At 36.5% G+C, this 11,704-nt stretch overlaps 2 protein-coding genes across 2 annotated transcripts in view; both read right to left on the reverse strand.

Moving 5' to 3' along the window:
* vgll1 (vestigial like family member 1) lies at positions 1 to 2,977 on the reverse strand. The gene is made up of 4 exons (XM_058396325.1): positions 2,724 to 2,977; positions 1,913 to 2,112; positions 1,415 to 1,807; positions 1 to 841 (listed from the first exon to the last, which is right to left on the reverse strand). The coding sequence occupies exons 2-4, from the start codon at positions 2,100 to 2,102 to the stop codon at positions 801 to 803; spliced, it is 624 nt and encodes a 207-aa protein (XP_058252308.1). The 5' UTR covers positions 2,103 to 2,112; positions 2,724 to 2,977; the 3' UTR covers positions 1 to 800.
* A 2,773-nt stretch (positions 2,978 to 5,750) lies between these two features.
* Positions 5,751 to 11,704, reverse strand: part of adgrg4a (adhesion G protein-coupled receptor G4a) — a 17,344-nt gene continuing 11,390 nt past the window's right edge. The window contains exons 13-25 of the mRNA XM_058396511.1: positions 10,652 to 10,761; positions 9,779 to 9,983; positions 9,463 to 9,628; positions 9,151 to 9,297; positions 8,814 to 8,933; positions 8,624 to 8,669; positions 8,419 to 8,522; positions 8,198 to 8,319; positions 7,835 to 8,103; positions 7,280 to 7,376; positions 6,908 to 7,188; positions 6,519 to 6,620; positions 5,751 to 6,416 (exon numbers count right to left, since the gene is read on the reverse strand). Of these exons, the coding sequence (XP_058252494.1) occupies positions 6,310 to 6,416; positions 6,519 to 6,620; positions 6,908 to 7,188; positions 7,280 to 7,376; positions 7,835 to 8,103; positions 8,198 to 8,319; positions 8,419 to 8,522; positions 8,624 to 8,669; positions 8,814 to 8,933; positions 9,151 to 9,297; positions 9,463 to 9,628; positions 9,779 to 9,983; positions 10,652 to 10,761 (1,876 nt within the window). The 3' untranslated portion in view covers positions 5,751 to 6,309. The remainder of the gene's footprint in view (positions 6,417 to 6,518; positions 6,621 to 6,907; positions 7,189 to 7,279; positions 7,377 to 7,834; positions 8,104 to 8,197; positions 8,320 to 8,418; positions 8,523 to 8,623; positions 8,670 to 8,813; positions 8,934 to 9,150; positions 9,298 to 9,462; positions 9,629 to 9,778; positions 9,984 to 10,651; positions 10,762 to 11,704) is intronic.

Raw genomic sequence — 11,704 nt, forward strand, 5'->3', positions numbered from 1 at the left:
CACTGTATTTTTTGTGTTTATTTGCCTTGTTTACAGTGGATCACACAGAAAAAAAAGATATCAGCAAACCTTCTACACATTTTTAACAGAAGTCATATACTCTATACACTTTATTCCCTCAACCATATTTATTCCAGCTTCTACTATTTTACACATTATACAGCTCCAACTAAAGTTATATATAATTTTTACAGTTCTTTTTTTTAACCAAGGTTAACAAAGAAGCAAGAAATAAGTTCAGGCACATCACATATATCAAATAAATCCTGTCAGATGACAATAACAGGTTTTCTCTGTGGACAGTTTTTCTTTCATTTTGTCAATCAGGTCCATATTAATGTTCATATTAAATTCAAAGAAGGCAGCGATACACACACATCCTCATATTTTTATTTCTTTGTATATAAATAACAGACATAAGTTTCCCATATAATCATTATTTAATGGGATATTCATTTTGGTCTCTTTCATTCTAGGACAAGAAGAAGTCATTGAAAAGCTAATGAAATAAATAGCTAGGTATTATCTGGCTTTCGTAAGCTGAAAGTCTTTTCAAATTGCTCCACCAACCCCCATATAGCTTAAGGGATGTTCTTTTAAAACTCACTGCGCTGGGCTACGTGATGAGCTTGTTCTCGAACAGGTTTGTCTGCATGTAGTCAGGTGCAGTGGCTTCTGCGTGAAGCAATTCAAGGCTCTGAACTCTTAAAACAAGTAAAACAGAGATAAGACTTCCTTGTTCTTAGTATCAGGTTTTTGTTTCCTTTGTAAAGATGTCTGACAACTGCAAAAGTGCTTCCTTAATACCAGTATAAATCCTTCTTCTCCATCGTTGGAACACCTGCAAAATCAGACACGACAAATTATAGACAGGAAGCAGCCATTTCGATGCTCAGTACAAATCGTCCAGTTCAGCACAAAACCCCTATATGGATTTAAATAGTTAATAACAAAATTTAATCTTTGGCATTATTATTCCTTTCCACTGTCACCTCTGGCTTGCACATAAGGAATCCGAGTCTACATCTGGATTTCTGTAAATTAGGTCCAAGCTGCTTTGTAACAATGTTGATTGTTAAACATGCAAAACAAATAAAAGTAGATTTGTTTAAATTGAATTATAGTAATTTGATTAAATTGAAACAAGTGGGTTTATAGTTCAGCTACATTCAATCACAGTGGATGTAAAAAAAGATTTTTTTGAGATGATAAAGCTGAGTATAAATATCACAGCATATTATCATACTAAAACCAGAGCTATAACTAAGTTCCTATATAAAATATTTACAAGTTCCAAGGACAGTAGAATTCACTATAAGTACTGCAAAGCATCAGCCCTGCTAGATACTCTGACGTGGGTATAATGTGCATTTTGCATATTTGTTGTACAAATCCTAGGTATAAATTCCAATACCAGAGTCTAGGCTGTGATCTGGAGTCATCTGATCACCAAATCCTGGATGCCGGGGCCAGCCTGGCATGAGCTCCTGTTTGGACGTTACCATAACGGAGCCCAGATCTGGTCGGTCGCTGTGCAGCAGGTTTAATAGGGAATTGTACTGATGATCTGCCATCACCAAACCCTCAGCAGACGCAGCAGAGGGATACACCATGGGAGGCAACACTAGACTCATGCCCTGCCGTGGACCACCGAGCCAAACACTGGAGCTCTCCTCAGGAGTGTTAAGTGGCAGACGGTGGTTTGTCTGCAGCTCTTCTCGTCTGCCAAGTTCAATTCGTCCTGAAGAGTTTGTGCTTTCAAAGCACAAATCTGATTCCATGCCCCAGTTACTTGTACATGGCTGCTCTGCAACACAACCAAATAAAAGTTCTTTATGCATGTGAATGTGCATTAACTATCCTCTTGTGCTTATGAGAAATTATAATATTTAGAGATTAAGGTATGTGTTACCAGATTTGAATGTTTTCCGGGGTTTCTTGTTCTTCGTGACGTCTTCCTTTGGTTTGGTGACATTTTCTAAGGCACGTGAGAAATGTGCATCTACCATGCTATTAATATCTCCCTGAAAGTAGGTGAGGAGAAGACTTCCTGATTGCTCCTCTGCCTTCCCAGCCACCGGACTCCCTGGTTGGTGCTCCATTCCTGAGATTCTGGAGATTACATTGTGTGTTCGTTTACCCAGCTGCTATGTGACATTAAAAGTGTACACTATGAAGAAATACATTTTAGTTTTCAGTCTCCTTTAGATAAAACTTGGAAACCTTGAACATACTATGTGGGTCATGCTATTTCAAAATCCTTCACAATCATAAACATTTATGCTGTAGAGCTATCATGTATTCTCAGAATCTACAATAAACTCAGCATAAAAAAGTGTATAAGAAAGGCACATCAACTTAACATTGTTATAAGTGTGAAATGATCCCATTAAGAAGGAAATGCATGGCATGCCTCAAATACGAAACACTGTCATGCTCATGACATGAGCACACACAGGAGATTGAATGTGTAGTAGATTACAAAAATATATATAAATATGTTATGAATATTGAATATTCAAAAACTCTGTACTTCTAACAGAAATATAACTCTTTCATTGTTTATTAAAACAATAAATAAAAAATCAGCATAAAATCAGCCTTTATGAATTGCCCCAGCTAAAACATTAGATAATTTAATGCCAAAACATACTTTCAGTAATATTTTGGATGAAAAGTAACGAATGAAGTTCCTGCATTACTTGCGATTCTTTCTTACTTACCTGCAGTAGATGTCTGGTATGTCCAATCTGAAAAGGTAAACAATGAGCCTGCTCAAAGTCTGCAGTTGGATTTCATCTAGACATCTGGAAATAGCTGGAATGAGAAAGAATCCTTTGGTGAAATGATTTGTATTTTCCTTCAGCTTTGAGACAAGGGGTTCGACCGAAGTCTTAGCGTCTTTATTTAATGATGCCCGACACAGGTGTGTTCTTTTTGCAGTTCTTCCAGCATGAGCAGAATGTGCCTGAACTGGTCAAACCACACTGACACAGAAGGGCAAACCAGCTTCTTAGAAAAGCACAGTGACTTCTGCAAGACTACAACTCACCTTGCTCTCATCAATTTATTTTACTTTTTCAGTTTTTTTTCCACCAGTAAAATGGAATCAAGAGCAGATTTGTGTTTGCGTTTTTTCTCTCTTTTGGAGAGACATTCAGAAAAAAAAAAAAACCCAAAACAAAAAAAGCTGTGGTTCCAGGTTTGACTAATAGTAAACTGCTGTTTGTATTTGAAAAATCCACATTTCAGTTAAGTCTCTATTGTTTACTTCTAATCTTCCTTACTTCATCCTGACCCCAGGATCAGTGCATACCCACAAATAGAAGCCCAGTAGCCTAAATCAGTTATTCTCAAAGTAAATTACCCAGGAATCACAGCCAGGCGGATCTGTGATTATTTTTATTGTATTGTCTTTATTTCTTGGGCATATAAATCACAACCACAACACCCCTATCAAAGTTATTATATTTAATAGCGTAGTCTTATAGTTATTAGCCTATTTGTCTGGCTATTTCAATAGTTTAGAAAGCACTGAATATGTTCCAGACAAACCCCAATAACTCAAAAGCAGGAAGGTTCTGTGAATGGAAAGTTCAGGAATAAAACCCTGTGGCTTTACTACATCGCCTGTATGGTGCCATACAGGTTAAATTATTGCCTGAATATTACCATACAGGTTAAATTATTAGTGAAGATGTAGTGAAAATGATCCTGTTTATGTGAAGAACAGAATTTGTTATTTTGTGATTATAATAAATAATGAGATTGCAATAACTATAACAATAATAATAGTTGTTGTTCTTTCAGCTGATCCCTGTTCAGGGTCTCCACAGCGGATCATTTGGTTCCCATTTTTTTGATTTGGCACAGTTTTAATGCTGGATGCCCTTCCTGACGCAACCCTCCCATTTTATCCAGGCTTGGGACTGGCACTGGGTGTTAACTCTTCAGTGGCTGGGTTAGCTGGGGAATCAAACCCAGGCCATGGCAATGAGAGTGCAGGACTACCAGAAGGCTTAACAGTTATTATATATTATACAGTAATTATTATTATTATTATTATTATTAATAATTTATTAATTAATTTATTAATTAATTACTTAATTAATTTATTAATTTATTTTTATTTATTTATTTTTTATTATTATTTATTTTATTTATTTTTGTTCCACCAAAGTATGTTACAAGTAGATAGACTACTTATAGAATGTTGGGCACATGGAGTACAAATCTTAAGAAGAATTACATGCTAATTCAAGCAAGCAGATGGCCAGTTTAATTTTAAGTCCATAAAAGGCTTCCATAAATTTACAAATCTTTATGAACAATCACACACTGCTCAAGAAGATCTCCTGATGATCAAGGATCAGGCCAATCTATAGATAAGTTATGAGAGTGAATATATTAGGGCATCAAACAATGTTATATGCTTTTTAGTATTATTTTATCTTTTATTTTATTTGTTATTTTGACCTTCTAAATGAGCACATTTCCAGTTTGAATCTGAAAACATGAAGATTGTTCTTTCTTTCTCATGAAAACCAACCAGTGGCTGTGAAACACAGACAGCTCAAGTAATTGAGCACTTTGGTTAACTCTCATCCACAATCCTTTATTTAGATGATTTGTTATATCTATTCTGTCTTTAACAGAATGTGTAAGTAAAGCACTGTGGACGAGAGTCAGTCAGAGTGCTTGTAACTTGAGCAATCTGTATTCCAAAGCCACTTCAATGTGGACATATGCATCTTTCAGGTCTATCGTTAAAAATCAATGGTCTTTGTTCAGTGCTTGCATCATAGGCAATAGATCCAGGATGGGGCAGATTTCACATGTACTTTATTTATTGCCTGTGTGTTTACTGACTTCTGCAGTCAGTACACCACAGTGGGCTTGATCTTATACCTTTGTGGGGCAGAGCATGTGTTTAGTGTTGATTGACAGAAACTGTAAAGAGGATAGCCCACAGTTTAAAACATTTTTTAAGACACATTGTTGAAATGCTCTGGGCATTTTCAGCGATACGTGCCACACCCTGATTCATTTGTGATCCCATAGTTGGCAGAGCGACACCAACATGCCCTACATTGTTTGTATCGTGCATCTCCCTCCATCTGTTGTTGCAGAAACCCAAGATTGCATTAAAAGAGTCTAACAGAAGAGGGCGCTTGAAGGAAACATGTTGTCTTAAATGTATAAATTATATTTCAGACAGAAGAGAGTGACAGTCTGGTGCCTCCTGGTCCTCTAAAGATGCTAAAGGCCTTTGTCCAGATACTAGCACCATGGAACAAACAGAAATGTGTGCCAGGGGAACTGATCTCAACACTAGTGCTTCTCTATTCTCTATTTTGCTGTAGCCAAAAAAGTAGTGCATTTCCAAACGCGAGTTCTCTAACAAATCTTGTACATTGTGGCATAGCAGAGTATCAAAAAGTGTTGTAAAAAGATCAATCAGTAGTGTCGAGTGAAACTTTTATAGCTTTGGCTGCCTGTGTTCCTGCCGCCACAATGAAGCAAAAATGCTTACTTTTCTATTTTTTAGAAGGCTCAGTGAACATGTCTACTGTTTGCTTGCAATGTACATTTAACATGCTGCTACTGGTTATTCTTAAGTTAGTATAAGCCTCTATAAGTGCCTTCTAAAGTGTTCAGTATCCTGCCCTAGAAATACAAAAGGTTGAGAATGGTGCAAAAAAAATAACAAAAGATATAAAATTGTTAATTTTTTTATTTTCATAGCCCTATGTCCAGAACTCTACTATAGGCCACATTTGTTTTAACAACACAGCCAAACATGGCAAGAATAGCAATAAATCCAACACTGAACGTGACTTGTACTCATTCAACAGTGCCAGTCATAGACAGAACGTTAAGTTGTGTGTTTGAGTCTGTGTTTGTGTTACTGAGGCAGCATGAAGAGTCAGCTGCACCACTACATCAAATGTATGTTGTAGTGTACAAAAAAACATAAAGCCATGTATGTTTTATCTACTGCATATACACTCAACAAATTATTTGATGTATACACACTGCTTTAACCACCAGAAGGTGTACAATACAATAAATGATCAACAGTATATAGTTTCTTGACATTAACAACCTTTTTTATAGAGTATTCAAACATAGAAGCTTGCGTAAAAAAAAAAACAAAAAAAAAAAAAAAAAACATAATAAAAAGACTGCATAATAAAAGTAATGTAATTGTACAGAATCAATTGCTCACTGTCTTCATTTTAGTTTAGCAGACATATTGGGTACAGTGGAGCTTCCAGACTGGATTGTGAATGCTGCCGTCTCTTTCCTTTAATTTTCATTTTTCTGGCTGCTACTGGAAATCTTCCTTTCACTTGTAGTTTCAGATGGTTTTACACTCTTTGCTCTACCACCCAGCGTCACTGTACCACTCCAGTCTGATGTTAAAAGGCAAAAAATGTTCCGTCTTAACTAGCATGCAACATGATACAAAATGTGGGGGAAAAAATGACAATAAGATCTTGTGCTTAAATACCAACCTGAGTAGCGACGGAGTTTCAATCTTCCACAGCATAAGTGAATTCTCCATTGCTTACGTACATTCTCTTTCATCAGGCAGTGGAACAGAAATATAAAAAAGCCTGTAACAAAAATGAAGTGGGTTTGCAGTTAAATAAAACACTATCCCAACACAAAGGTAAGACTGGTGCAAACATGACAGAATTTTATTATATAAAAGCATATCTGTTGAAAAAAAAAAAAGCATATCTGTTAATGTCTCATGGGTACACAGTTGTCTTCGTTAATTATTTGGCCATAAAACAGCAAAGATTCTCACTTTGGAAACTGAGACAAATTCAACACAAAGTTCTGCATTGTCTGGGTCTTTTTCTTGTGCAGCTCACAAGTGCCTCGTTTTGTGACTTACCTTGAAGAGTATTGAGGAGTGAGAAGATGTAGAGGAAAGGGACTTGCATCGGGCCCCAGGTGAAGAAAGCCAGCATCCAGGTGAGACCCAGCAGAAAGGTGAGACTGGCCACCACACGCATTTCATGCAGCATTCTGCTGCAGCGGCTTGCTTCTTTACTAAGCTGCATGCCTCGTATCTGCACCAGCACCACACCAAACACGCTGATGTTGCAGACCAGGATCAGCACCACAAATGCCACCACTGTCACATAGAACGCTACGTTATTCTGCAACCAGCAGCTGTAAAACACAACCAGAGGACATAGAGAAGTGCTTATAGAGGCAAGTCTGAGGCAGGGGTTGTCAAATATGTAGTTTTGAACACACTTACAAAGATGAGAGCTCTTCAGTTGATAGGAGGGATTGAGTATTACCGTAGCAGGTTTTATCCACAGCAAGCACAACACTGACAATTATCAGAGGTAACCCTGGAAATAATGTTTCCGATATTAGCAGCATTCAGATACAGTCATTTTGTAACCAAACCATTCAGCCTACACAACACTGTTATGCTGCTCAGCCCTAGAGTCAAACTGCATTGTGGCTTCCTGTCACATATTTTTTATATTTTTTAATATATTTTTTCACTTTCTTACTGTACCCTTTTTTCATATTTATATTGAAATTTTATTCTTAGGCTACATTTTGTGACAGAGACAGTTGAAAAAAGCATTTCATTGCACATCACACTGTGTTTATGTATGTAATCAGTTACATTTGGATTTGCTTTAACAATTATGTGAATCAGAGATTTTAGCGCACTAACAATAAAACTTGCAGGCTGTATATGAAACGTTTTGAATACATTCTCTAGCCTCCTCTAAATTCTATTGATTTTCATTTGATAAATTTGATAAGGAAACCATATATTCTTAAAAAGTCTCACCCCATCCAAGAGCACAGAATTTAAGAATGTAGGAGGGAACATAGACGTTAAAGACTTTCACAAAAGCCAGGTACATGTTAATCGCCTCAAGTCCCATCCAAGTGAACGTGGCCAAAAAGAAATAGTGAAGAATGGCAGCCACTGCAATACAGAGGCCATAGCTGTTAAATGAAGCAAGCCAAGAGTTAATCAGAAAGAGCATGTTGAGACCCAGCAAGGCCCCTGAAAGATTGATAAGGATCTTAGATGGGTAATCTCGCCGCAGCTTTCTGCAAAACAAGAGCAAAGGGCAGGTTTAGTATTGTGGAGCTAGCAGTCTTTTACAGGGTGCTAACAATTTATCACTGTTAAATCACCACTCACTCAAAGGCCATATAAGTCAACACAGTGATGCCTAGAAAGATGGAGGACAAGCCACAACCCAAGTATGTGATGACTGTGAGAATCATATCATCTTTGGGGTTTATTGGTGTTTTGGATATATCCTGGGGAAATAGGATAAAGAAGACGAGTGTTTTGATATTCAAATATCCATTTATTCAATATATTCTGTTTATAATAGAATATACATGAAATCTGCTTACCAGCAGCACTCCAAAATGTGTGAGGTGAAAACAGAGGCATGAAGTATGAGTGGCATTGCTGTATTTAACCTGACATCCAGTATCATCCCAACCACCTCTTCCATCTGTCACACAAACAAACACATCAGCATATAAACTGCAGGTTCTCACTGATCCCATATATAGATCAGTATAAATGAATGAATAATTTTATAATGAACCTTACAGTTCCTCTCTAAGTTCCAGTAGACACACTGGACAGTGTCCTGGTCCTATTAAAAAAGGAAATATCTGATAAAATAGATATAATAGATATCTGAATACTATGAATTTAAGAACACTGGAGAAATATTACAGGAAATGATCACTACCACAGCTATTACTTTTGCAATTAAAGCCTCCATATTGTTACAGACCTGTTTGAGCCGAAGATGGAGGAGAGTGATTATGACTGGTTCCCTCAGGTCGCTCACACTTGTATTGGTTACACTGGCAGAAACCACGTAGGAATTCAGCACCAGGCTACTCAGCTGGTCCTACAGATGGGATATTCAATGGTGAATCCATGTATTTCTTTCCTTTTTAAAGGTTTACATGCCACAAGTGTGGCATCTTTAAGTGTGAATCTGTGTGATAGAATATACCTTGTACCAGATGTACCAGTAACAAGCAATGCAAATTTACAAAGTTAGAATTTTTTTAAAGAATGTAATATAACATATTTCAAGACCTGTTTGTGGATGTGTCTTTTACCTGGAATAGACGTTCTGTACCATAGAAATGAAACTGAACACGACTTTTGCTGCTCTGGGGGAAAAAGGTCTCCAGGGCATCAGGTAAGGATATGGATGCCACAGTGCCACTGTTACACTGCTCACTAAAGTTCTCTTTAAGAAATATCTACAAGAGAAAAGAGACAAGATCTATCCCAGAACATGCTGCTATTCAATACAAGCTCATTATTGTACACATTCTCTATTATTCTTATGTTGCTATTCAGCATAAAGACACTTGTTCTGTCTATATGTTTTGAGTAATTATTCAAAGGGTTATCTGAGGATTTACCTCAGGAGGAAGGTTTGTCTGAAATGAGGAAACTCCAAATGTGAGTCCTTGGAAAAGCTGTGGCTCAAGATTGATGAGCTGCAGTGCCAATGAAGGAACTGTGGTGTTGTGAAATTCTCCAGAGAAATCCACCCTAGTTCCAACTTGGTCAGTGATAGAAAGAATTCTGAACCACAGAGAAAAACAGGAAATGTAACACTCAGAAAGAGTTTTGGTGTATTTGGTGTTACTATGACACCCATATGTGTTTATATACAATCTAACTGCACATGCACCATTATAGATTACATACAAAACCAAGAGTTGCTTTACTTACTCATTTGTGGCTTCAGAAAGAAAAGATGTGGAATAAAAGAGGTCTGAAACCACGTTTATAATGCTGTTCGCTAACTGAGTCGTCATGATACCGACATTTGTGACATCAGACAGTTTCTGCAACACAGTGTCCAGCTCAGAAGGACTCAAGTCTGTTTGGTTCTGCAGTAAATTCTCTATCATGACCACAATGTCAGCTGAGTTGTCTGGTGGAGAGGAAATACAGAAGCATTTCCAAATCATTTGAGGTAAGAAGTATAGATTGAAGATGTCGTGCTTAATACTTAAGGAAGGCTAGATACAATACTGTCCTGAATTATTGGCAAAAATGGTTGTACACAATAATCATTAAACCTAATGATTTAATATTTCTGGAAAAAAAAAAGTCATTCTCATTACTAATTCTCATTACAGCTACCTTTTAAGAAATAAAATTATGGACACCATCTAAGGAATTGTCAACTGTAACTATCAACCATGGCTTTGTCAATCCATACATCCATTCATTTCCTGAAGCTTTTTCCCTACACACAGTCACAGGGACCTGGATTCTATCCCAGGACACCCCATCCATTGTAGGGTACAATCACACACATTCACAAGCTGCAAACAAATTAGAGATCTCAATCAGTCTACAAGACATGTATTTAGACTGAGAGAGGAAGCTCTAAAGCATAGGAAGAACCATGCACACTGCAACCCCAGTGGTGCAAGGCAAATGTGCTAACCACAAAGCCATTATATTTATATAACTACTAATATAATATTTATAGTACTATATAATACCATTAGTGATTGTACAGATTATAATTAATTGTAGATAATAAATCAAAAGTAAACTAGTAGAATTGATCTTCCTATATAAAGCACTTACCTGGTGTAACTGGGATGTTTTCTAAGTCACTGATGTCTGTCATAACTTTGTCACACATGAACAAGTCTGGGAGATCCCAAATTGCTGCATCAGTGCTGCCATCTAGTTTACTGTGGGATATATAGTATATTACAATATTTTAGAAAATTAAATGTATATGAAAATATGTGCTATTATATACAAATATTACATTAACTATTAACACTGAAAAAGATGATTTTACTGTGTATCACATTTTAATTCACTTATTTACATGAGTTTAAATTACTGTACATGTTCTTTTCCATACAAAATACACACAGGGTCAGTCAGGGAGGTCAGGAAACTACAAACAGGTAGTCAGAGCAGCCCAAAAGCAAACATACCCAAAGCTAACATTGCCATTATCACATTCTGAACAGAGCCTCCATAAAATAAATTAGCTGTACCTTAGTTATTAAATTTTCATTGTTATCTTGATCAATCCAGAGATTAATATTTGAGTTGTATTTGAATTCACATGCATTATCTTCAAAGCTAATTTCTGCTTACAGGCATATTGCTTGTCATAAGCTTGTTAAAAAAATTTTTAAAAAAGCAATCACTTCAGAACGCATAAGGTTGTCTATGTCTACTGTATACAGAGTGTCTGCCCTGTGACGCAAACTCTTAGGTAAACAGAATCAATTGAAAGGCTTTTAATACTCTGTGGAAAAGTCCCTGTGAACAAAAGTTACATTGCTGTTAACATAATAGTTTATAAACATAAACTATTAGAAACTTTCTAATAATAACTAATAAATCATCTGTTCTGTTATATCGCATAATATAGACTGAAATAACTTGTTTATTTTACTATTTGATTTTAAGGTTTATATATTTCCTGTACATAATAATACACCGATCAGGCATAACATTATGAGCAGTGCCAAGTGAAGTGAATAACACTGATTATCTCATCATGGCACCTGTTAGTGGGTGGATATATTAGGCAGGAAGTGAACATTTTGTCCTCAAAGTTGATGTGTTAGAAGCAGGAAAAATGGACAAGCGTAAGGATTTGAGCGAGTTTGA

Source organism: Hemibagrus wyckioides, linkage group LG08 (assembly GCF_019097595.1).
Source record: "Hemibagrus wyckioides isolate EC202008001 linkage group LG08, SWU_Hwy_1.0, whole genome shotgun sequence".
NCBI lineage: Eukaryota > Metazoa > Chordata > Actinopteri > Siluriformes > Bagridae > Hemibagrus > Hemibagrus wyckioides.

What these genes read in the sequence shown, in the direction of transcription:
- vgll1 (XM_058396325.1), bottom strand. Translation starts at nt 2,102, where the DNA reads ATGGAGCACCAACCAGGGAGTCCGGTGGCTGGGAAGGCAGAGGAGCAA. An exon ending in CCGGAAAACATTCAAATCTG is followed by an intron (nt 1,808 to 1,912) that starts GTAACACATACC and finishes GTTGTGTTGCAG; the next exon opens with AGCAGCCATGTACAAGTAAC. An exon ending in AGATCACAGCCTAGACTCTG is followed by an intron (nt 842 to 1,414) that starts GTATTGGAATTT and finishes CTGATTTTGCAG; the next exon opens with GTGTTCCAACGATGGAGAAG.